This window comes from Peromyscus leucopus, chromosome 14 (genome assembly GCF_004664715.2).
Source record: "Peromyscus leucopus breed LL Stock chromosome 14, UCI_PerLeu_2.1, whole genome shotgun sequence".
Taxonomy (NCBI): domain Eukaryota; kingdom Metazoa; phylum Chordata; class Mammalia; order Rodentia; family Cricetidae; genus Peromyscus; species Peromyscus leucopus.
Genome location: NC_051075.1, coordinates 78663616 through 78688969, shown reverse-complemented (window position 1 = coordinate 78688969; position 25354 = coordinate 78663616). Strand labels below are relative to the sequence as shown.

At 43.5% G+C, this 25354-nt stretch overlaps 1 protein-coding gene across 9 annotated transcripts in view; it reads right to left on the bottom strand.

The window, feature by feature from the left end:
• Mark3 (microtubule affinity regulating kinase 3) overlaps positions 1-24538 on the bottom strand; it is a 94503-nt gene extending 69965 nt beyond the window's left edge. For 5 of the 9 annotated variants that reach the window (XM_028883759.2, XM_028883751.2, XM_028883753.2 and 2 more), the window contains exons 1-2: positions 23945-24269; positions 4070-4261 (exon numbers count right to left, since the gene is read on the bottom strand). In XM_028883759.2, coding sequence (XP_028739592.1) covers positions 4070-4261; positions 23945-23995 — 243 coding nt within the window. In that variant the 5' untranslated portion in view covers positions 23996-24269. Of the gene's footprint in view, positions 1-4069; positions 4262-5417; positions 5436-23944 lie in introns of those variants that run through there. The other 4 variants (XM_028883755.2, XM_028883756.2, XM_028883754.2 and 1 more) reach the window with 3 other exon arrangements.
• Between the last annotated feature and the right edge of the window lie 816 nt (positions 24539-25354).

Below are 25354 nucleotides of genomic sequence, written 5' to 3'. Positions count from 1 at the left end.
TGGAGGGCAGAAGTTTGCTACTGATGTTTTACAATCTTGCATCTAAGCTGTTAACGTCCATTATTCAGGATACACAGACAAGGAACTTCCCTTAAGCATTCAGGAGGGTGGAACCTGGCAGGGAATTAGCATTGGGAGGATATCAAGGTCAAGGTCCACAAGCAAGGCAACAGTTACCCAAAACGGGGGCCAGGGCCCTGCAGGTCCCCCTTTTATTAAAAAATGAGCTTCTGACTTAGGTTGCGTGGGACGTCAGCAGGTCACCTTACCAGTCATGGAGACACCTGCCCAGGCCACACAGGTGCTCTGTCTTAGGTTAGGTTTTTTTTTTAATCTTTTCTTTTTTTCTTTTTTTTATTTATTATGTACACACTGTTCTGCCTGCATATATGCCTGCAGGCCAGAAGAGGACAACAGATCTCATTACAGTTGGTTGTGAGCCACCATGTGGTTGCTGGGAATTGAACTCAGGACCTCTGGAAGAGCAGCCAGTGCTCTTCTTAATCGTTGAGCCACCTCTCCAGCCCCACACTCCTCCCTTTTATTTCTTCATCCACTTCAACCAAAACAATGCAGAGAAGATTAAAACTTAGCAAACTTCCATTAGGTCTCACAGTAAAGATATTTGTGGGGAAAAAATAAGATAGTGGATCTTTGTGACTTCAGGGCCAGCCTGGTCTACAGAGCAAGTTCCAGGACAACCAAGGCTACACAGAGACCCCGTCTCAAACCTTCCCCCACCAAAAAAAAATGACAAAAATAGAAGATAATATAACAAACTTACATAATCATAATGAAAAAGTATATTTTGGTTTATATCTGATTATAAACCTGAGGGTTTAAGGTTGGGGCTTGAAGGTTTGTGTGTCACTCTACCCCGCCCCCAAACCCATGTTGACATCTGACTGCCATTGTAACAACATTAAACAGGAGAGTATTATAAGGGGGTGGGTGACTGAGCCATAACTGAGAAATAGACTCAGCTGTCATCCTAGGGTGGGATGGAAGGACATTGTAAAAGGAATCTAGTCACTCAATCTTGAACTTCTCTGCCGCCCAAACTATCAGAAATTATTTTTAAAAAAAATAAGGTACACTATCTAATATTCTGTTACATCAGTAAAAATGGATTGAGACAATCAGACAAAAGTAGACATTCATTTTTTTGGTAGGATAATTACGATTTTTCAAAATTATCTTAGCACTGTCTATTACAATGTGAAATATTCACCCACTCTGACCCAGGGCTTTTTCCTATGACTTTATCCTACATTCTTTTTTTTTTTGTTTGTTTGTTTTTTGGTTTTTCGAGACAGGATTTCTCTGTGTAGCATTGTGCCTTTCCTTGAACTCACAGAGATCTGCCTGGCTCTGCTTCCCGAGTGCTGGGATTAAAGGTGCGTGCCGCCGCCGCCGCCGCCGCCGCCGCCGCCGCCGCCACCACCACCACCACCACCACCCGGCGGAGCTGTCCTCTTATCTCTACGCATGGGCAGTGCTGTGCATGCTCAGGCTCACACATACTCAATTATAACAACAATAATATTACTATTGAAATAGCCATATAATAGAGATCACTATTATGTCCATTAGTTTTTTTGTTTGTTTTTTGAGACAGGGTTTCTCTGGGTAGTTTTGGTGCCTGTCCTGGATCTCGCTCTGCAGACCACAGAGATCCGCCTGGCTCTGCCTCCCAAGTGCTGGGATTAAAGGCGTGCGCCACCACCGCCTGGCTGAGTCTGCTTTTTTGTTAAGCCAAAAGTTACTGTCTATATAAAACCTGTGGGAATTCTCTTGGAATAGAGAAATTGACAAAAACAAAAACAAAACCCCCTTTTGCTTTCTACGTAATAAATTTTTATAATGTTTACATATATGATTCTGGTCATACCTATAATAAAAGGGAAAAAAAGAAAAATCATTTTGACTAAAGTTTTTAAAAAGCTGAAGAAAACCTTAAATTAAGGCACTTTGGTCACACTTGTTAAACCCTTCTGAAGACAGACGACACTGAGAGTAAACACAGTAGACAGACTCTGGCAAACACTGTCTGTCTGTCTGTCTGTCCCATTACCTCTGCTAATCAGGAAACTGGAGCAAACATCTGGGACTGGTGAAAACTAACCTGTATCTCAAGAAAGGTCCACTTAGGGACAGTAGGGACAGTGCCATCTATTCAGCTTGTTTTCAGTCTCCACATATCCACAAGAAACAGAGTCACTAAAACAGATTGTGAAGGGCGAATTTTCTGTTACTGTCTTAAGATTCCAGCTAGCATTGAACATGGCTTCCCAACCATTTTCTAGGTCCAGCACAAACAAAACCTAGAAGAGCTAGAGGGCATGTGGCGGTCAACTGACTCCCTGCTGACAGCAGGACTGGCACAGGCCTTGTTCTCCTTAGCCCCAGCCCCAGTGAGCTGTGGGCAGCCATGCCATGGCACACCTGTCATGTCGTGCTGGCATATCCATCAGGAGAGGGTGACGCATACAGCAGCACATCTCTTTTTTGTTGGCTTCGTTTTTTTGTTTTGTTTTGTTTTGAGACAGTTTCTTTGTGTAGCTCTGGCTGTCCTGGAACTCATTCTGTAGACCAGGCTGGCCTTGAAATCAGGGATCCCCATCTCAAAGAATCCTGCCCTAGAAACCGAATCAGGGCATGGCCCACACACAATACCTGCCTTGTCAAATAGGGCTCATGCTGGGTGTGGTGGCACACAACTTTCATCTCAGCACTCAGGAGGCAGAGGCGGGTAGATCTCTGCAAACTGAGGCCAGCCTGCTCTACCTAGAAGCCAGCCAGAGCTGAAGAAACGGAAAAGGAGATGGCTCTTGTGAACTGCTCTTCCATGGCTGTATTCTCAAAGCCAGTGGAGTGCTAGAGGTCTGCCATGTGCCCTGAGGAGAACAGCACCTTCTGTGTGAATGCAGGCACTCTGTGGGGCTGTGTGCTGCTGCTGTTGGGCTGCATTTTAATGTTATGGATCAAATGAAGAACTGTCTCTAAAGGACCAACAGTCACTGTATTCCTGAACTGGTTGTATTTTGAAGGCTTTGCTGTTTTGCTTATTTATTTATTTTTGCTCTTTTGAGCCAGGGTTTCTCTGTGTAACCAAGTGTTGGCTGTCCTGGAACTCTGTAGACCAGGCTGGTCTCAAACTCAAGAGATCTGCCTACCTCTGCTTCTGCCTCCCAAGTGCTAGAACTAAAGGCGTGTACCACCTCTCCTAGCCAGAACATCTCTTTTAAAATCACCTTTCAATCACACAATTATAGTCATCTGACCAGTATTTATTATGCCTGTACCAAGTACCAACCACTTCCCTACATACAGCATTCACTGTTAGAGTGGAGGAGAAGAGACAGTCAATCAGTGTAAGAGAAACCCTGCTGTGTAAGAGAGGTATCAGGGTTTTTTAAGGAGTCTAAAGCCTGGGGTAAGGAGTGTGTCAACAAATACTTCCCACAAGTAATCCCTACCCAGAAGGATAAAGAGTACTTCAGACAGTCAGACAGCAGGTGCTGAGACCTAATACAAGAACTCTGTCAAAGCAGAAGAAAGTCTGAACCACAGAAGAGGCAAAGAGGAAGTCAGCTTTGTGGTTTTGATCCATGTACTGTGATAAGGGATGCATGAGAGCCAAGATCACAAAAGCTGGGAAAGCATGTGCCTTCCGGCACAACCTGGCAAACATGGGCTACCAGAAATCCTCAGAAAAGGAAGGAAACCCATGGGATAAACCTGTAAATCCAGATAACTACTGATCTGCAAGCACCGTGAGCTTATGGGCTTATATACAGGACATACATGCAGTTCAAGACAATTTTATTAATTTGTCCACTGGAAAAGAGCAGAACTTTACTCATTTTTTAGGTTAGGTCACTCACTTGGTGTATTTACAGCGGAAGGGAAGCAGAATCCCCAGTTGTTAATAAGCATCCTGGTCCTTACACAATTCCAGAGCAAAACCACAGCAGAAGGGAAGCAGAATCCCCAGTTGTTAATGTGCATCCTGGTTCTTACACAATTACAGAGTAAAACCACAGCAGAAGGAAGCACAAGCATTTACCTCTCTGCCTGTGAGGATGTGTCTCGCCAATTTCACTTTTGCAAAGTTCCCCTTGCCGATTGTCTTCAACAGTCTGTAGTTTCCGATGTGAGGCTGTTCATCTGCACAGGAAGCTATTGAGTTTCTACACCGAGCTCCAGAGCGCCCGGTTCGGGAGGTGACTTCTTGCCTCCCGTCTCCATGTGAAGTGTGCTGAAACGTAATGTACACAAAGACAAGGAAATGAGAGGACATGCAGTGCTGCCAAGTTTTAGGAGCATCTAGTGGAAGGAACAAAACACTAAGGCTTTCACTTGAATCCTAAAGGATTGAACCACATGATATAACTTAATGAAGAAAACAAGAAACTGTTATAGGAAACAGATCAAGTATTTTAACTCAATCAGGTGCTCAGAGAGCTGAGTCAATTCCAATTTATGGTTTTTCAAATTTACCATGTTACAGAAGCATTCATGGAGTATATTTAGTAGAAACCATACTTCAAATTCTGCATTGTAACTGTTTCCTGAGCCACTGATACACAGTGTAACAATCTAAAAGCACCAAAAGGCTATGATGGAGAAATAGTAACCAAGACTGTACAGTGCACAGTTCGGCCAGCCCTTTTTGGATACAGGTATTTAATTAAATTATCCAAGACGTACAACACTTTCTTATAAAATAGGTTTATTTTAGGTAATTTTTGCAAACTTGTAGGCTAATTTAAGTATTCTGAACACTTTAAGGTAGGCCAGCTGGATTAAGCTATGAAGTTTGGTAGGTTAAGGGTAATAATTAGGAAGGCATCTGCAGTAATGTTTACTACAATGTAACCCCACTGTCAGCTGATGAGCACCTGTATTTAAAAAGGTGACTATCACATGAAAGAGAACTTAACTCTTAACAACTGCATCTGTATGTCTAATCCTCATCACAGCCTGTGAAGGAGCAGAATGCTAATGTCACCATACACTGACGACAATGAGGTCAATAGCTAATTAGTGAGACATTAAAAAATTTTTATTAGCCAGGCGGTGGTGGCACACGCCTTTAATCCCAGCACTCGGGAGGCAGAGCCAGGCGGATCTCTGTGAGTTCGAGGCCAGCCTGGGCTACCAAGTGAGTTCCAGGAAAGGCACAAAGCTACACAGAGAAACCCTGTCTCGGAAAAAAAAAAAAAATTACCATTTCTTGCTATATTCAATCAATGTTTTCATTTTATATATTAGTTTCATTTTAGGGCTTTTTGTTTTGGTTTGGTTTTGGTCTTTACTTAAAAGAGCTACGCCTAGGGCTGGAGAAGTGCCACAACAATTCAGAACAGCCTGTCGTTTTTGCAGAGGATTCAAGTTTGATTCTTAGCACTCACATGTTGGCTCAAAACTATCCATAACTCCAGTTCCAGGGGGTCTGATGCCCTCTTCTGGCCTCCAGACACCAGTCACACACCTGGTGCACAAACACACATGTAGGCAAAACTCTCAAACACATAAAATAAGTAAAACTAAAACAATTTTTTAAAAAAGAGCTAAAATTTATAAATTACATTATTCAGAAATATATAAATGTGGGGGCTGGAGAGATGGCTCAGAGGTTAGGAGCACTGGCTGCTCTTCCAGAGGTCCTGAGTTCAATGCCCAGAAATCACATAGTGATATCTAGTACCTTCTTCTAGCCTGTAGGCATACATGCAGTCAGAACACTGTATATATAATAAACGTTTTTTCAAAAAGAAATATGTGTATCTGTATGTATGTGTGTGTATGTGTATATATATGTATGTTTTGTTTTAACATAACAAATATGGTCCCAAAATTATTGTGTACTTATATTTATGGGGCAGAGAACCGACCAGAAGTTGAGAGTCCTACTTTAGTATCTCCCAAATAAGCCACCAGATTTGCAAGCTACAACTCCTTTTAAAAGTTTTGTTCTGATACTTATGTGTATAGCTATTTTGCCTGCATTTATACCTGTGTATCACATGAATGCAGTGCCTGCTGGAGGAGGTCCGAGGAGTCCTAGAGGCCAGACAAGGGCATTGGATCCTCTGGAACTAGAGTTACAGTGGATTGAGAGCCATCAGGTGGGTGCTGTTCTTTAGAGGAGCAGCAAGTGCTTTTAACCACTGAGCTATCTCTCCAGCCCCTGCATATGGTATTTCCAATCATCCTGAATAGGACCTAGTCGCTGCCTTCTAACACAATACACATACCATACATCTTGTCTAATCTTTAAAACAATAAGCCATATACTTAATTTATAGGGAAGGTTTCCCAAATGTTAAAGATAGTATGTGACAGTATGTGGCTATCTTCTAAATTTTGCTCTTCAGAGACACAAAGTCAAATTTTACTTTTAAAAACATCTAGGGAGCCTGGTGTGGTGGCACACACTTTTAATCCCAGCACTCGAGAGGCAGAGGCAGGTGGATGGATCTCTGTGAGTTCGAGGCTAGCCTGGTCTACAGAGCGAGTTCCAGGACAGCCAGGGCTGTTACACAGAGAAACTGTCTCAAAAAAACAAAAATAAATAAATAAATCTGAAAGGGAGGGAGGGAGGGAGGGAGGGAGGGAGGGAGGGAGGGAGGGAGGGAGGGAGGGAGGGAGGGGAAGAAGAAAGAAAAACTATCAGCAAACTAGAATTAAAATGGACCTTCCTGACCCAGCATAGTAGTACATGCTTTTAATGCCAGCATTTGAGAGGCAGAGGCAGGCAGATCTTTGAGTTTGAGGCCAGCCTGGTCTAAGAGTGAGTTCCAGGACAGCCAGTCAAGGCTATGTCTCAAAAACAAACAAACAAAAAGAACAGACCTTCCTCCATTTGATAAACTCCCAGAATGCCACACCACACCTGGCTGACTGTCAAGCTGCCCACTGTTCTCTTGGCAGTATACTAAGGAAACTTGTTTCTTTCCATTTCTCTCTGTCTTTCTTTTCATTTCTTTTCATTTGTCTCTGTCTCTCAGATACAGGGTCTCAGGTTGCAGGTTGGCTTCAAACTCACTATGTAACTGAAGAATGACTGAGTTCCTGATCCTCCTGCCTCCATCTCCCAACAGCTATTCCAGCAAAAAATTACAGTTAATGGAGAAATTTTAGAGTCTAACCGTTCTCTTTTTTTAAAATTTTTTTCTCTCCTCTCTTTTCATTTCCTCCCACCTCTCTGGATTCACTACTGGGCCCAGGTTGGCCACAAACTCCCAAGATCTTTGCCTCAAACTCCTGAGTGTTGGGAATACAGGCAGGTACCACAACATATAACCAGAATCTTGTTTCTTTCTTCTTTTGAATTCTTTTTCGGATTATGTTATTTTCTGTTTTCACTGCATGTATATATGTGCACCATGTGTGTGTGCCTGATGTCCACGGAAGTCAAACAAAGGTATCAGATCCCCTGGAAGTTGAGTTATGAATGGTTGTGAACTACCATGTCAGTAATGGGAACCAAACGTGGGTGCTCTTAACCTTTGAATCACCCCTCCAGTCCCAGAATAATCAGAGAATCCTGTCCATTACATTCCTGATTTATGTACCTTTAATTCAAAATCCAAAATTATATACTCAAAAAGTTCCTTCAGATTTCAGAAAACTTTTGACTTATCATTAAGGACATTAAGCAGGTAAAGTTTTTCTCTAATTCAATCTAATTTATATACAAATATTTCAGTGTGTAATATATAATATTAAGATTTTTTTAAATATTGTCTTTGGAACTGAAGAGATCAAACACAGTACCGTATTTTGCTGTGCATCATGAGAACCTGAGTTCAAACCAGGAACCCACACACACACAACAGCCAAACACTGGGTTCAATTTGCAGTCCCAGTGTTAAGGAGACAGAAACCAAAGAATACCTCTGGGGTGGGTCACTGGCCAGACAGCCTAGGCCAATCAGCAAGCACCTGGCCAGTGAGAGACCCTGTCTCACAAAAAGAGAGACCGGTGAGATGGCTCGGCGGGTGGATGTGTCTGCTACCAAGCCTGGTGTTATGAGTTTAATCCCTGGGACTCGGACGATAGAAGGAGAGAACGGATTCCCCACAATTGTCCTCTGCCCTCCACCTGTATGCTGTAGCACACACATTCCCACAATAAATCAATGTTAAAAATATTGAAAGGAAAACAAAACAAGGTGGACAGCATTTGATGAGGCCCCCAAGGAAGGTTAACCTCTACAAACACCTACACACATACAAATACATAGTCACATAACAAGCATGCCACCTCCACACCTGCAAATACACACACAAATAGTGTTGAAATTTTGGATTTGTTTCATATTTGCAGAACATCTTTATTCAAACCAGACACATTCCAAGTGCTTATTAGCCCACGTAACTAAAGGCTAACAATGCACCTCTAAGTATGCAAAGAACACTGTCACATTTTGGTGAGATGAAGAAAATAAGGTGTCCTACAAGTGAAGGGATAGAGTCTGACTGACAAACAGAGAGTGCTAGTTGAAAATGAAGATCACTTCAAGCCAGGTATCAACCCAAGACAAGGCAAGACAGTTCAGAGACAACTGGGCAAGACCTCCCTGGCACAAACTGCATCATAGTCCAACTTCTCCAGATCATCATCTGTCTTCCTCTGTTATCACAGCCGTCAATAGCACAATGATAGAGATGTAAACATGTAACCTACTTCTGGTTAAAGATTATGACCACATCTACCTCCACTCTGTCCAAAAAGTCCATTTAAATGAAAGTAAATCCAAACCACCTAAGGAAAAATGAACAGATGACAATGCAGGTGTGCACCAGCACACCTGTAATTCCAACACCTGTGAAGTGAAGAAAACAGGACCAGGGGTTCAAAGCCATCCTTAGCTACAAACTTGCAGGCCATCCTGGGGCTCAAACTTCATCAAAACAAACCAACAAAAGAATAGATGGAAAATCATACTTTCAGAAACTAGAAAAGGAAATATCTTTACTATTTAGCTTTATTTTTAAATTATGTATATATGTGTACAGATATGTGCAGGTGTGAACAATAGTGCTCATGGAGTCCAGAGGATCCCCTGGAGCTGGTATCACAGCTGGTTGTGAGCCACTTGATATGGGTGCTGAAACTGAACTCAGGTCCTCTGATATAGGATATGCACTCTTAACTACTCAGCTATCTCTTTAGCCCCAGAGACAATATCTTTAATACATAAAAGATGAATTTCTAATCAGCTATAAAGATAATGGGGTAACTTGAGTTACACTATTTATCCCCCATCCCTAAAGATTCAGGAGTTGGCAATATCTAGCACCTCTGGAATGTGCCAGTTGTTAAATACGTACACTGGAGTCTCCTCTCAGTCTAGCAAAATGAAACAAAAAGCAAGCAAAAAACTGGGAGTTCCCTAGAAAGGACAAAATAGGCACATGGGAGGCTGAGTAAGGAATTAAAATTACATGTGCCCAGGATTTCAAGATCAGCCTAGAAAACATATGACATACCATTTCACAAAAACAGAGAAAAAGCCAAGCAGAAGGTCTTATATGTCTGGGAACACAAGGCACACATGAAACAAGAATGAACTGAAAACAGAAAAGGAAGAAGCTTTTTCTTCTTGTCCTCTTCAATGGCCTGGTCCCTTAGAACATGGGCAGCTAGGCTTACACCTATACTGGCATCTGTCTAGCCCAGAGATAAAAACAAAACATACAGAGAATAAACAGCTCCCCAGAGGACTCCTATAGGAGACCCACAGTTTATCAAACACATGCAAGTATTTTGCACAGGCCTCCAAATCATCTTTACTGTTTCAATATGGACAGAAATATAAGCAAACTTCAAAGTAGCTCCCTGAAAAATGCACCATCAGACATCATATAGCACAACACACAGAATCTAAGGGACAGATTATCAATCTAGAATTTTATATACAGTCAAATATCAATCAATTTTGAGGGTGTCAAGTACATACAGGAAAAATCATCATGGCATGCTATACAACTCAGCTGTGATAGGTCCAAATGCCCACAATATTGTGCAGACTCGATAGAGCTAACAAAGACAACTGGTGTAACTAGAAAAGACTAAGAGACAAACAGATGGAAAAGAGGAAGCAGTAACCTTAATGGCAATGCCCTCAGCTTCCTTCTAAGAAATCAATAGCAAATGCCTGAAACTGGGTAGGGTACAGGACCAACCAAAACGAAGTTATGTGTGAATAAGAAAACCTAATAAATACTCTGCAAGCACTTAGGTTTTAAAAATAAAGTCACAACCTAAAGTTGGCAGTGGGGATCAAAACCAGCAGCAGTACCTTTCGTCATTCAGAGTTCATTGCTGGGGTTTGTTTAGATTTATGTTTGTGTCTGTCTTTTCCATTTCCCCACCTCCTCCTCTGTGTTCACAGTCACAAGGTCTTCTGTCACTTTGATCTCTCTAGGCTGTTCATTATCAAACCAATTCAAATAATAAATAGTAGCTTTTGGTTTGCCATACCCTCCTAACCATGCCAGTCTGTCTCTGTATAAATAAAACAGTATTTTTTTTACTTATCTTGAGGCAGACTTTCACTCTATAATCTAGACTGGTCTCAAGTTTACTATCCTTCTACCTCAGTTTCCCTCACTGCTAAGATCACTGGCATGCACCAACCATACTCAGTCAAAAGCTTTTTAGAACAAAACTTTAAAAAAAATTAAATTAAAAAAAAAAATTGGCAAGAAGTGGTGGCACACACCTTTAATCCCGGCATTTGGGAGGCAGAGGCAAGCGGATCTCTGAATTAGAGGCCAGCCTGGTCTAAAGCGTGAGTTTCAGGACAGCCAGAGCTACACATAAAAAATCCTGTCTGGGGAGGAGGGCATCTAAGCTAGGCATGCTCCCAGAACTGGGAAGGCAGAGGACTGTCAGAAATTCAAAGTCAACCTGGTCTACAATCAGGTTGCAGGCCAGCCAAGACAATATAGCAAACCTTATCATTAAATTAAAAAATAAATAAATTGCTAAAATAGAGATTTTTTTGACATCTATGGACAGTCTCTCTTACATTTCTGCACATTTGGCCATTATCTATAAAAAGAATGAAAAGCTGATGCCTGATAAATTAGGAAAATAACTGTCCAGAAGAGATCATAATAGACCATATGGTTAATACACTGAATTTCCTGTATCAGCCATAAATACAAATTTGTGGAAAATTTAATGATAGTCAGATATTAAAATCCAATCAACTAAAGATAGGTAAAGTCAGAAATGAAAGAGAAAGAGCCAGGAATGTAGCTAAATGATAGTGTTTGCCTAGAATGCACAAGGCCCTGGATTCTATCATAGTGTTTTAAAAACATGGGGGGCTGGTAATAAGGAAGAACACAAGGTGGTGGTGGAGGGGTGGAGCCAAAAGATGTTGAGAGATGTTCATCATAAGCCCCTTAATTTTCTCACAACCCTTCCAAAAGGTTCAGCATTTTTTCTATGGAAAATCAACTAGGTGGCCATGGCGACGAAAGCCTTTAATCCCAGCACTCAAATCAGAGACAAGCAGATCTCTGTGAATTAAAGGCCAACCTGGTCTACACAGTAAGTTCCAGAGCTACATAGTAAGACCCTGCCTCAAAAAAAAAAAAAAAAAAAAAGAATGAATAAATAAAAAGCAACTAGACAAGCATAAACCTTGAGAATGTTAAAGTTCTATTCAAGACCAACTATTATAAACTTACTAAGTTATATATAAATTAAACTGACTTTATATAAACTTTTTCGGCAAATGACTTTCAATAAAGGGACCCAAAAAGGTGCTGGAATTCAACTAGGGAGAAGGGAATTTTACTTCCATAGGGAACATTTAGCAATGGTGGAGATATTTTTGGAGATTATAACTGAGGGGATGCTAGTAGAGGCCAGTGATACTAGAAACATCCTACAACGCACAGGACTGGGCTGGATGGCTCAGCCAGCAAAGGTGTTTGCTGTCATGCATGACAGACCTGAGATGGACCCCCAGCATTCACATGGTGAAGGAGAGAAAACTTGAGCAGGTTATCCTGACTTCCACTTGTACACCACAGAATATGCACCAAGCTACCCAGTGAGTCATAAGTGTAATAAAAATGTGTAAGTAAAGCAAAGACCTGCAGTCCAGTTTGGTGTCGTATTCATGTTTGTAATCCTAGCACTGGAGAGGCAGAGGAGGGGAGACTTCAAGAGGCCTGCCTGGGCTCCACAGTGAGTCAAAAGCAAAAACAAAACAAGCTGAACAAATAAAAGCCTGCAGCACTCACAAGGACAACAACAAAAATTGTTTCAAAATATCAATCATTCCAAGATTAAAATGATCTGTTTTAGGGAAATGAAACTTACTCATTTTCCCTAAAACCTGCTTCTACTTTTTACCAGTTGTAAACCATTATCTCTGTCTCCTACAGAGAAACTGATGGTGTCATCCAGGGCTCCTTCCTCTCTCCACTTTCTCTCCCACTCAAGTCAATCTCTCAAGTCTCGCTTCTCCATTTCTGCCATCACTGCACTCATCTCTGCTAGCAGTGCCCTCTTCTAATACAGCCTCTTCAGCTCCTCACACACCACAGAACAAGGCTCTAGCTCCCCCCACTCCAAGACAGGGTTCCTCTGTAGAAACAGTCCTGGCTGTCCTGAAACTCACAGAGACCTGCCTGCCTCTGCCTGCCTCTTGAGAGATGGGATTAAAGGTGTGCACACACATCATTTTCACACATACCCCATCTTTGGATTTTTGAGATAGGGTGTCTCTCCACTATGTAACCTTAGCTAGTCTGGAATCCCTATGCAGACCAGGCTGTCCCCAAACTGAGAGATCCACCTGCCTCTGCCTCCCCAGTGCTGCTGGGGCTAAAGGTGTGCGCCACCACACCCAGCAATAGCAATGTCTTCCCTTTATTCCTTTCACTAGGCTGTCCTTTCTGCTGCTCTTGCCCTTCTCTCCCCAAGGCTTCACTTCTGAACTCTACTTGATGAGCTCCAAGAAAGCAGGGTCTCCTCGAGAGTCTAATTATCAGTCCACAGGTTCAAACACAGGCGTCAAACTGCTAATAAACAAATGGCCAAGCAGACTTACTTGGTTGGCAATTGTCAGTATGGGGACAGCTAGATGTTCTAAAGAGAAAAGGTGCTTACTTAGTTAGCACATGGGAGGCTCTAGGTTCAAGTCTCAGCATGGCAAAATAAAGTAAATTAATAAGGAATAATAGTGGCAATAATAAACCCGACTATTAAATCAACGGTTTTGGATTACTCAGTTTTTGTACTTAAATACTTTATCCAGAAAAACTACAAAAGTTGTCTTCAGGTGGAATTAACATTTAAAGAAGGCCTACTGTCTGCAATGGGAAAACCCCTTCACAGGCATATTTCTTTAATCACAACAGCAATGAGGGGGTAGATGATGTTACCCTTTTTTTCCCTCTCTCATAAATAAAGATTACAATTGAAGAGCGGCTTAAGTCTTTAACAGCAAACTTTTCCTGCACAGTGGTTTCCATTTGCTCCACACATTATCCATTCAGCCCTTCCCTCAGTCACAGCTTCAGGGGGCCTCTTCCTCCTGCAAACGCAGACTCCTTCAATCATGCCACCCTTTAAGAAATCAGTCTGGCTGGGCAGGGTGGCACATGCTCCAATCCCAACACTCAGGAGGTAGAGGCAGGCGAATCTGAGTTTGACCTCTGAGTTTGACACCAGCTTGGTCCAGGAAGGCCAGGGATACACAGGGAAACCTTGTCTCAGATGAACAAACAAAACAACAACAAAAACCCCAAAGCCAAGAAAGGAATTAAGTCTGCGCTGACATAGTGGCACGTCTTTGATCACAGCCAGCACTTAAGAGGCAGAAGCAGGATCTCAATGAGTTCAAAGCCAGCCTAGTCTATGAAGTGAGTTCCAGGACAGCCAGGCTACACAGTAAAACCCTGTCTCAAAAAAAAACCAAAAAAGAAAAAGAAATCATTCTGAAGGGAATGTGAGGGTCTGACTCAATACTTGCCTACATGTCTTACCAGCACCACACACAGGAAGTAATGTGAGGCTTTAAGGAGAAAAAAGGTATTCTCACAGGAGTGAAATCCAGAAGGCACAGGGGCAGAGGTGTGGTGAGCCTTAAATACACTATCAATGATGACTAATTTTTATGTATTTATTGTGTCGGGCTTACCCAATTTATTCATCTCATTATATCTTAGTAATTCAACAGATACTTGCTTATTGGTCATCTATAATAAATAAATGACTTCTCCCTAGATATTTATAATAACATTAGTAAGCAAAGCAATCCTGCTCTCAAAGAGTTTTAGTATAGCATGGGAAACTGACAAAGCACAATGATTATAAGAAATACTTAAGTTATGAAGTATGTTAGAGAGCAAAGATTTGGCCGGGCAGTAGTGACACACCCCTTTAGTCCCAGCACTCAGGAGGCAGAGGCAGAAGGATCTCTGCCAACCTGGTCTACAAAGAGAGTTCCAGGACAACCAGGGCTACACAGAGAAACCCTGTCTCAAAAAAAAAAAAAGAAAGAAAGAGAGAGAGAGAGAGAGAGAGAGAGAGAGAGAGAGAGAGAGAGAGAAAGAAAGAAAGAAAGAAAGAAAGAAAGAAAGAAAGAAAGAAAGAAAGAAAGAAAGAAAGAAAGAAAGAAAGAAAGAAAGAAAGAAAAAAGAAATAAGAGTTGAAGGTTGGGAGACTGGAAGGGCCATGGGTGCTCAGAACAAGTCTCACCAAGGGGACCTTTGAGCAAGATGAAAAAGTAGCATTAATATATGGCACTGATTCTTAATCTGTGGGTCGTGACCCCTTTGCAAGTTGAACAACCCTTTCACAGGAATGGCTTAAGACCATCAGGAAACACACACATTACGCCGGGTGGCAGTGGTGGCGCACGCCTTTAATCCCAGCACTTGGGAGGCAGAGCCAGGAGGATCTCTGTGAGTTTGAGGCCAGTCTGGTCTACAGAGTGAGATCTAGGACAGGCACCAAAACTAAATGGAGAAATCCTGTCTCGAAAACAAACAAAACAAAACTAAACTAAATTAATAAAAATGGAAAAAGAAACTGGAATACATTACCATAATACGTAAAAGATGCTTTATCATTTGAGTATCTTCACTGTCTAGAAGGCAACCTTCTTCTGATGACTGACTAAGTCTACTCTCCCAGTAAAGCTATCGGTACCACAATAGACCTAGAATAGGTAAGGGCTGGATCAGAGGGGGGAAGAGTTGGGGACAAAATGTGAAAAGAACACCAAACAGCCTCCAAGGCCTCCTACAGCAAGACACTTGCCCAATTTAACTAACTCTTCTTGGTAAGTCCTAGAACAGAAGGCAAATAAGAAATGGTTCTAAGTCTCCTCCTTTCTAGGGTTCTCATTCTAGAATGTATTCCTGTAGACAGCATAGTCATAAAATACTGACCACATATGAAGTGGTTAGACAGAATCCTGTGATCAAAATCTTTGAACTTACACAAATTTCACATTAAATGCTACCAAACTGATAACACAAACCCCACAATATTTAGGCTCCACCCAGAAGCAACTACCTAACTATTAACAAGAAATACAGACAAAACCTCCTGGTTTGAGCCTCAAGATTAACCATGGCTGAGCAGTTTAGGTAATTAGAGAGTAGTATTGGAGCCAGGCATGGTGGCACACACCTTTAATGCCAGTACTTGGAAGGCAGAGCCAGGAGGATCTCTGTGAGAGCCTAGCCTAGTCTACATAACCGGTTCCAGGACAGCCAGGGCTACACATAGAAACCCTGTCTCAAAAAAACAAACAAAACAAAACGAATCCTAGGTTAAGGAGTTGAACTATCACTTCAGTCAGCTTCTGTTACTATAATAAAGTATCTGAAGGGCTGGAGAGATGGCTTAGTGGTTAAGAGTACCGACTGCTCTTCCAGAGGACCTGGGTTTAATTCCCAGCACCCAGATGGCAGTCCACAACTGTCTGTGTAATTCCAGTTCCAGGTGACCCAACACCCATGGCAAAACAACAATGCACATTAAATAAATTTTAAAAAAAAACTTGCAATAAAATACCTGAGATAATTAGCTGGGTGTTGGTGGCGCACGCCTTTAGTCCCAGCTCTTGGGAGGCAGAGTCAGGCGGATCTCTGAGTTCGAGGCCCGCCTGGGCTGCAGAGTGAGTTCAAGGAAAGGCACAAAGCTACACAGAGAAACCCTATCTCAAAGGGAAAAAAAAAAAAAACCCTGAGATAATTAAGAGAAAAGTTGAGTTTAGCTCACAGTTACAGATATTCCAGAAGGCAATGGTTTAGCTGGCAGGGCAAAACCATTCACCTCATGAGCTAGGAAGAGAGATTCAGGAAAGGGAATACCCCAATGATATAAGGATTTCCTAATTTTTCCACAATGGGGAATGAGGTTTTAACAAATAGGCCTGTGGGTGACATCAATATTCAAAATGTCACAGTCCAAAACAGAAAGGTCTATTTTTCCTCTTTCACCAAGAAAGTCATCCTGAGTCAATGTCTGCTCTTCCTAATCCTATAGGAAGGCACATATGGGTCGGTAGAACAGATATAAGCATATTCTTGGCCAGTGTATCAACTCCAAGACAAGACAAGAGAACACACAGAGAGATAGAGAATAGAGTACCTCACACTGCAGCCCAGGCTGGCCTCAAACTACGCAGCCCAGGTTGTTCTGAAATGTGGGACAAACACTTGTTTCAGCACCTCAAATGCTTCAAGTGAAATCTTTTTATTTTTGCTTTTTTAAAGATGTATTCTATGTGTATGGACGCTCTGCTTGCACGTATGTCTGTGCACCCCGTGTGTCTGGTGACTTTAGAGGCCAGAAGAAGGCATCAGATGCCCCAACTGGAGTTAGATAGTTGTAAACCAACATGTGGGTGCTGGGAACTGAACCCAGTCCTCTGTAAAAGCAGTAAGTGCCCTTAACCACTGAGCTATCTCCTTCAAGTGTATTCTTTAATTTCTGTCAAATGAACATGAAAGCATTCCAGGTAGATTTTTTTTCCATTCAAACTTAATTTGAAATTCCAAACAGATGTGCCACAAACCAGGAGGGTTTACACTCCGTGGCTCACTCTTCTAGCCTGGAAACAAGTTCTAAAGCTGAATTTGGTTGTATTTTCGAATGATAAAATTCAGAACCTTTTTTTTTTTTTTTTAAGATTTATTTATTTTTATAGATAAGTGTTTTGTCTGTATGTGTGTAGGTGCACCACTTGTATGCCTAGTGCCTGAGGACGTCAGAAAAGAGCATCAGATACCCTAGACCTAGAGTTATGGATAATTGTGAGCTACCATGTGGGCATTGATAACTGAACCCAGGTCCTCTGTTAGAACAAGTGCTCTTAATCAGAGCCATCCTGGAGCTCTCTCTGTGTGTGTATATGTGTTTGTATGTGTGAGAGACAGACAGACAGACAGAGACAGAGAGACATACTGGGTCTTGTTGTTATACAGGCAGTTTGGCCTTGACCTACTCTCCAATCCTCTGCCTCTCAAGTGCTGGGATTACCCACCATAGCTTGCTTACCAACACATCACTCCATTTGGAAATAAAGTAACAGGTACAATCAATTTATAGCAAACTGGGTATAAGTCTCTAAGGAGTTCTCAATCTTCCTAACCCTGTACTACAGTTACTCATGTTGTGGTGACCCCCAACCATAAAATCATACTCATTGCTACTCCATGAATGCAATTTCACTACTGTTATGAACCGTAATGTAAATATTTTAGACTAGAGGTTGGTCAAGAGCACTAAAACAGTGCTCTTAAATAGATTTAAGGCTAGCCTTCCAGAGGAACCAGGTTTGAACCCCAGCAAGCAGCTCACAATCATCAGCAACTCCAGCTCCAGGAGATCCAACAAACTTCTGAATTTTCTGGGCACCAGTTACACATGAAGTACAGACATACAGGCAGGTAAAACAATCATACACATACAAAAATAAAATAAAATAAGCTTACAAAAGAGAAAAAAAATAATTTTGGGTGAGTGAGAATATTGAGCAAGTAAAGATGCTTGCTGCCAAGCCTGACAACCTTTAATCACCAGGGCCCATGTGGTAAAAGGTAAAAGTTGACCTCTGAGACTACACACACAAAATAAAAAATTTTAAAGTAAATGAATATGTCATTTTTAAAAATTTTAACTTTGAGGCAAGATGTCACTAAGTTGCCCAGGCTGACCTCAACTGACTGGCCAACATACAATTCTGCCTCCCCAGTCAATGGGATTGCAAGCATGTACTATCATGTCTAGCTCACACTATATTCTTACATTGTTTTGTGTGTATGGGTGTTTTGCCTGCATGTATGTGTGTGCACCACATACACACTCAGTGCCCAAGGTCATCCAAGGGTGTTGGATCTCCTGGAACTGGAGTTACGGCTGTTTTAAGACACTATGTGGCTGCCGTAAATTGAACCTGGGTCTCTGAAAGAGCAGCCAGTGCTCTTACTCACTGAGGCATCTCTCCAGCCCCACATACTACATACTTAAATAAGATACTATATAAACTAATTTGTACCTTCGCCTGAGTTTAGTGAAATAAGAACAAGTAGTAACTACTCCTATATTCCATGGCCACATCTTTTGTTTGTTTTTGTATTTCAAGACAGGGTTTCTCTATGTAACAGCCCTGGCTGTCTTGGAACTTACTTCGTAGACCAGATTGGCCTCAAACTCCGAGATCCTCCTGCCTCTGCTTCCCAAGTGCTGCACCATCACATCCAGCCTGCACACCTTCTAAAGTCAAGTATTGAAAACTCATAGAGTAGCTGGGCAGTGGTGGCCCACACCTTTAATCCCAGCACTCAGGAGGCAGAGTCAGGTGGATCTCTGAGTTTGAGGCCAGCCTGGTCTACAGAGTGAGTTCCAGGACAGGCTCCAAAGCTACACAGAGAAACCTTGTCTCGAAAAACCAAAAACAAAACAAACAAACAAAAAAAAAAAACCACCTCATAGAGCGTTTGAGGCCAATCAATTTAAGTAGGCAGTTCCAGACCATCCAAGGCTACATGATGGAACCCTGTCTCAAAAACAAAACAAAACAACTCATAGAATTTAAAAACCCCATTACATCTAGTTTTAAAAAAAAATTCTCTTCTAAAAACCTGGACAATCAAAAGGTAGCGTAGTTATAGTAAGCTGAACACTAAGGCAGTAATTTCTTAAGTGTGATCCCTGGGTGTGCCGAATCATTGTCTTGGAACCTGGTAGGAATGCAGCCAGGTTTGAGGTGAGAACCGGAGATGAGCATGTCAGCAACAGCAATCCTCTAGGTATGCTTGCTCAGGTTAGACAGTACAGACTAGTTCCACAAAGCCCTGAGTACTTTGTTCTGCTGGATGAGCAGGTCCTCAACAAGAACAATCTGGTTCCCAGGCATCCAGTACACCCTCTACAGCACAGCTTCATTTAGTATCACCCAATCAACAGCTGGCTAGACAATACCACCATTAGTTTATTTCACAGGAAGTCAGAGCTTCTTAAAAGCTAGGATGCATCAGTCCACGCTATACTAACTTCTAAACACCCTATGTAGTTGGGTGTGGTAGTACACGCCTTTAGTCTGAACAATTTGGGGGGTAGGGGCAGGAATATAACTGTGAGTTTGAGGACAGTCTGGTCTATATAGAGAATTCCAGGACAGCAGTGGTTCTCAACCATCCTAACTCTGCTACCCTTTAATACAGTTTCTCATGTTGTGGTGACCCCAATCATAAAATTATATTCGTTGCTATTTCATAACTGTAATTTTGCTACTGTTATGAATCATAATGTAAATAGTTTCAGAGTCAGAGGTTTGTCAAAGGGGTCGAGACCCACAGGTTGAGGACCACTGCCAAACAGACATCTAACAGTAAGTAAATGGTGTACCTATCTGGGACTGTTAATTAGCAGACCCCTACCTCCAGTTCTCTAGCAAATAATCCATGTTTACAAAGTGTCGTATGCTTTGAAATCTAAGTGAAAAACTCATTTCTAATTCTGTCAAATATAAAAGCAGGGCTTACTAGTGGATCTCTATGCAACTCAACTATAAAACAGAATATAAAAGGTAAACTTTCTTTTATCTTTAAAAAGCATTCTAAGCCGGGCGGTGGTGGCGCACGCTTTTAATCCCAGCACTTGGGAGGCAGAGGCAGGAGGAAATTTGTGAGTTCGAGGCCAGCCTGGGCTACCAAGTGAGTTCCAGAAAAGGCGCAAAGCTACACAGAGAAACCCTGTCTCGGAAAAAAAAAAAAAAAAAAAGCATTCTACTTTTGGGCCGGAGAGAGGGCTGAATCATTAAGAGGTCTTGCAGACCCAGGCTGAGTTCCCAGCACCCACACTGTATGATTCACAACCACCCGAAATTCCAGTTCTAGGAGGCTGGACACACCATCTTCTGACCCCAAATATTTAGTTTTTCTGAACTATGATGAACTTTTATATTCCTATCCATGAAGGCAAATAGTAATGTGAAATCAAACACATGAGAGAACAGAATAGTGTATAAGGAGGGAAAAAATTATTGTTGCAAATTATGTTTATTTATATTTACACTACAGATGAAAGCCAGAGCTTCTTAAAAGCTAGGATGCATTGGTCCACAAATTTAATCTCAGCACTCAGGAGGCAGAGACAGGTGGCTCTCTGTGAGATGAAGCCAGCTTGGTTTACATAGGTAGTTCCAGGCCAGCCAGTTATACAGTGAGATATATACTGTCTAAAAAGGAAGCCCACCCCCACACGTGAATATAATCATTTAAAATTTAAAATGCCTAGGCTAAGTAAAATACCTTTTTACACACATACATACACACACACACACACACACACACACACACACACACACACAGAGCAAAGCTGCTCTAGTCATAATAACCAATGACCATCATCTGGTAAAAGAATTTTTTAAAAAAATAATGGTACATCTGATGAAATACTAATTAGCAAAAAAAGAAAGGAACTATTAATTTACTTGAAAACACAAATCTGAAAAGCATTATGCACCCAGACAATGGTAGTGCATGCCTTTAATCCTGGCACTTGGAAGCAGAGGCAGGCAAATCACTGCGTTTCAAGTTCCAGGAAGGCCAGGGCTATACAGAGAAGCCCTGTCTCTAAAAACCAAAATAATAATAATAATAATAACAATAATAAAAAATGGCTAGGCAGTGGTGGTACACAACTTTGATCCCAGCACTCAGAGAAGCAGGGGCAGGTGGATCTCTGAGTTTGAGGCTAGCCTGATCTACAGAGTTGAGTTCCAGGACAGTCAGGGTTACACAAAGAAACACTGTCTCAAAAAAACAAAAACAAGAAGCAAACAAATAAACAAACAAAAAATATGCATAGCCAGGGATACTTATGTCAACCCTGTCTCGGAAAGAAAGGAGGCAGGCCCACAGGCATATGTTACATGGATGAAGCTACCCACAGCAGTACTCACAGCAGTAAGGAGGCTGAAGCAGAAGATGAGTTTGAGGCCAACGTCAGCTACACTGTGAGACTGTCTCAATTTTTTTTTAAAGTTATACATTTTATGGTCCCAATTACAAAAAAGGTCAAACTACAGGGACAAAAACAACAGCAGTGTTTTCCAAGGGCCTGGAGAGGCTATCAGAGGCCACAGGAGACCCTTCCAGATGGAAGTGTTCTGTACCTTGACTGTGGTGGTGTCCACATGACTGCTCATCAACGTCCACCTCCAAAGTGGTGGTGTTGTGTCCACACCCCTGCCTAACTGAAGAGCTTCTCACCAGACAGAGATGTCTCTTTCACTGCTGTCCTTCATGCACCGGGAAAAGTCTAACTTACGTTGTGTAGTAGTGACAGGTAAGGGCGGGCTTTGCTAAAAGTGACATCAGATGTGACAGTGACACAGGCCCAAAACTGTGGCTGACACACAGCTATTTCCATATCAGGCCTACGCAAGAACTACAAGCAGAACATGGCAAGGTGAGTTAGTGCAACCAGCTGGAAAGACCATCATAAGCCTCTTGATTTTAGCAATGCTGAAACCTCAGATCCATTAAATGACATAAGAACAGGGTATCCTTCACAACCTAAGTTTGTTCTCTCTTACTCAGTGGTGGCAGGGATTGAGCTGGGGGCTTCATGTATAAAAGACCATCACTCTATCACTGAACCACATCTCCAGCTCTTAGGTTGTTTTTAAAAGACAAAAGTAGTAATTCTAAATATACACACACAAAAATCACAAAACAGCAAATTGACAAAGAACAGGTAAAGAATGAGCCACTTCAGTCCATAATAATCACAGTACCACCTAAACCATGCATTCCAGACTAAAATTAGATTTCTCCTTATCCCTCCCCATTGAAACATACATATTAAAGTCAAGCGTGTCGGAGCATGCCTTTAATTCCAGCACTTGGGAGGCAGAGCCAGGCGGATTTCCATGAGTTCAAGGACAGCCTGGTCTACAGAGCTAGATCCAGGACAGGTACCAAAGCTACAAAGAGAAACCCTGTCTCGAAGGGGGGGAGGGGATCAAAGCCAATCAATCGATTTACTTGCTTCATTTTTTTTAGAGTGGCCTGATTGATCATCAATCAGGTTAAAGGTAAGTGTCTTCAAAAGAACATAAAAAGGTCTCAGGATGCCAAGCTTGATGGCATGTGTAATTCTCAGCTATGGGGAGAATGCTCCCTTGAGCAGCCCAAGAAACACAGAATGCTCCCTTGAGCAGCCCAAGAAACACAGCAAGAACTATGAAATGAAGAAAGGGAAGCAGGGAGAGAAAAAAAAAAAAGGAAGGGAAAGGGAGAGGAGGAAGAAAAGGAGAAAGTTCTAATTTAAGCTCTCCTAATTAGGTAATTTTCTAATCTTTCTCAGGTGGAAGAACATATACAACCATATATTAATATATTACAGAGATGATTTAGACTAAATTACTCAATACCTATCAAGTACCAAGTGGCATTTCGAAGATTAAAATGAAGGCATTGGATGTCACTAGGTCACCGTATCTAAGGATGGTGTGCAAAGCATGAAAACACCCGGAGCATGGAAGCTTTTCCAAAGAGATGGCATTTTGTTGCCAGCAGTTACCTCATAGCTCTGTATAATGAAAGGCCAGTGAAGTTTCTTTACAAGTTATTTGCTAAATGCTTTACAGAGGACAAAGCTAGGCTGGAACACTATGGAATCTGATTCGGCAGAAGGGTTCAAAAAAAAAAAAAAAGCACACTCGGGCAGGTCAAATATTTCTTCAATAGAACTTCTACACATTTGTGACTCCCTAGCAGTGCGGTTCCAGGTTGTTGTTTGGTTTGTTTGTGAAGGTCCTTTCGAACAAAATCCTTTTATACAGATTTGCTGGGTGTGCACACTGAAATGGGCCTGGGAGCTCCTCTAAGTCAACCTGCGCAGCGGAAGGAAAAGCCAGCTCAGTGGGTGTCTCTCAGCTGGGCAGCAGGACAGAGCGGAGCTTCACGCCACATCTGCCTCTCAAAACGCTTAGCCCACTGCTTCCGAACAGATTTTAATTTGCAAGGACGGGAAGCTACTCCTTGATAAAGGCGGCCGCTCTAGAGCTCTTCAGTCTTCAGGAACTACGGGGGCCCACAGGGATCTCTCCGTGGAGCACTGAGTTTTAGCGGTTGTCATTAAGCTTAGTCCCATTTTAAAGGACCGTCCACTTGACCCGACTGAACGCTATTAATTTGCACCAAGGACAGGCAGGATCTTAACCTGCCCGGTGTGAAAGGAGAGTTGGGTTCCAACAGGCACCGGCCGCGGCAGCGCACGGACGGGGAATGCTCAGCAGACCGTAAGGACAGCGCGCAGGCCGCACGCGCGCTGCAGGACAGGGCTGCGCCTTGACCCCAGCCTGGAGCATCTGGGCTAGGTCCCCCTGCTACCACCCTGAGGGTCTGCCACCCTGCAGCGCAGTCCACTCACGTTTTCAGTGTCTCGTTCATTCACCGTTGGCAGAGGGGTCCTAGTGGACATCTTAGTGCGCTTTGATTCTGCACAACGCCAAGGCGAAAACAAAACCGCCCAACTCGGGGCGGCCGGCGAGCAGCGGCCGTGAGCCTCCGGGCCCTGCCCTCCCCGGCCGGAGTCTAGATCCCCGGCCTGGCCCGGGCCGTGCGCCCGCGGGCCCCGGGGCTCATTCTCCCCCAGCGCCGGCGGCCGCGGCGAGGAGCCCGGTGGAACCGGGCCGGCTGGCTGCCGCAAGCCTCAGGGCGCCTCGCGGGCTCCTCGCCTCCTCGCCGCCCGCCGCTGCAGCCGCAGCGCCGCGGAACTCAGTCCCGGGGGCTCCACACAGCGCGGCGGGCAGCCCCAGAAGCGGCGGCGGCGCAGGAGGATGTAGCGGAGATGCAGAGCAAGACAGGCCGCCGCGGCCTGCAGGCGCCAACCATGGAGGGGGCCGCGGAGGAGGCGCCCACGCCCTGCTGCTTTCCCTTCTCCCGCTCGCTTTCCGCCCGGCCTCGCCCTGCCGGCTGCCACCGCCGCTCCCCGGCACCTCGGGAGCCTCACAGACCCAAGATGGCCGCCCCTCGGCTTCCTCCGCTGCCTCCGGCTGCCGGAAGTGACGCCGCTGCCGCCTGGAGTTCCGCCAATCAGCGCGGTTGGAGCGAGGGCCGGCTGCTGTTGCTAGGGGCGACTCGTCCTGTTGGTTCTCAGGGGGAGGTGCCGTGGGGACTTACTGGCTTGGTCTCTTGCAGCGCTCGCGGAGTTCCAATGGTCCAGAGCGCCTGGGCATCCCTGACCCTTCCAGGGCCACCGCCCCAGTGGGCGTCCTGCGCCCGATTGGTGGGCTGGCATTTACAGAGTACATCCGAGCTGGCTGGGTTACCCTACATACACATGGAGATCCTACTGTTGGCAAAAGTTGAGTTCGCTTTCCCCGGGCCACGCAGCAAAGGATGGAGCTACTGAATCAGTAGTTATAGGTCTAGCGGAGAGGACAAGAGCCAGGCTCCTGCTTCATAACTGAGACACCGAGCATCCAGTCAATGAACTTTCTTGCCTCTGGCTCTAGGAGGCCACTGGATATTGAACCCGGCCCAACCTAATACCTATTCGGATGAAAGAGTGCAGTAACAAAGGTGGCCCGAAAGGGATGGGAAGAGGGGTTCGATGAGAACATGTAGACGCCGCCCCCCTCCCAGGGATCAATTCCTAAATGCCGGTAGGGGCTTATATAGCAATATTTCTCTGTCTCCCCCTCCCCACCCTACCCCCCTTCCACTCTCCCACTCCCTCTCCCTCTCCCTTTCTCTCTCCCTCTCTCTTTTTCTACTTCCTCCTTTCCCTTCCCTCAAACTCCCGATCCGACTTCCCTGTCTTGCTTCAGCCTCCTGA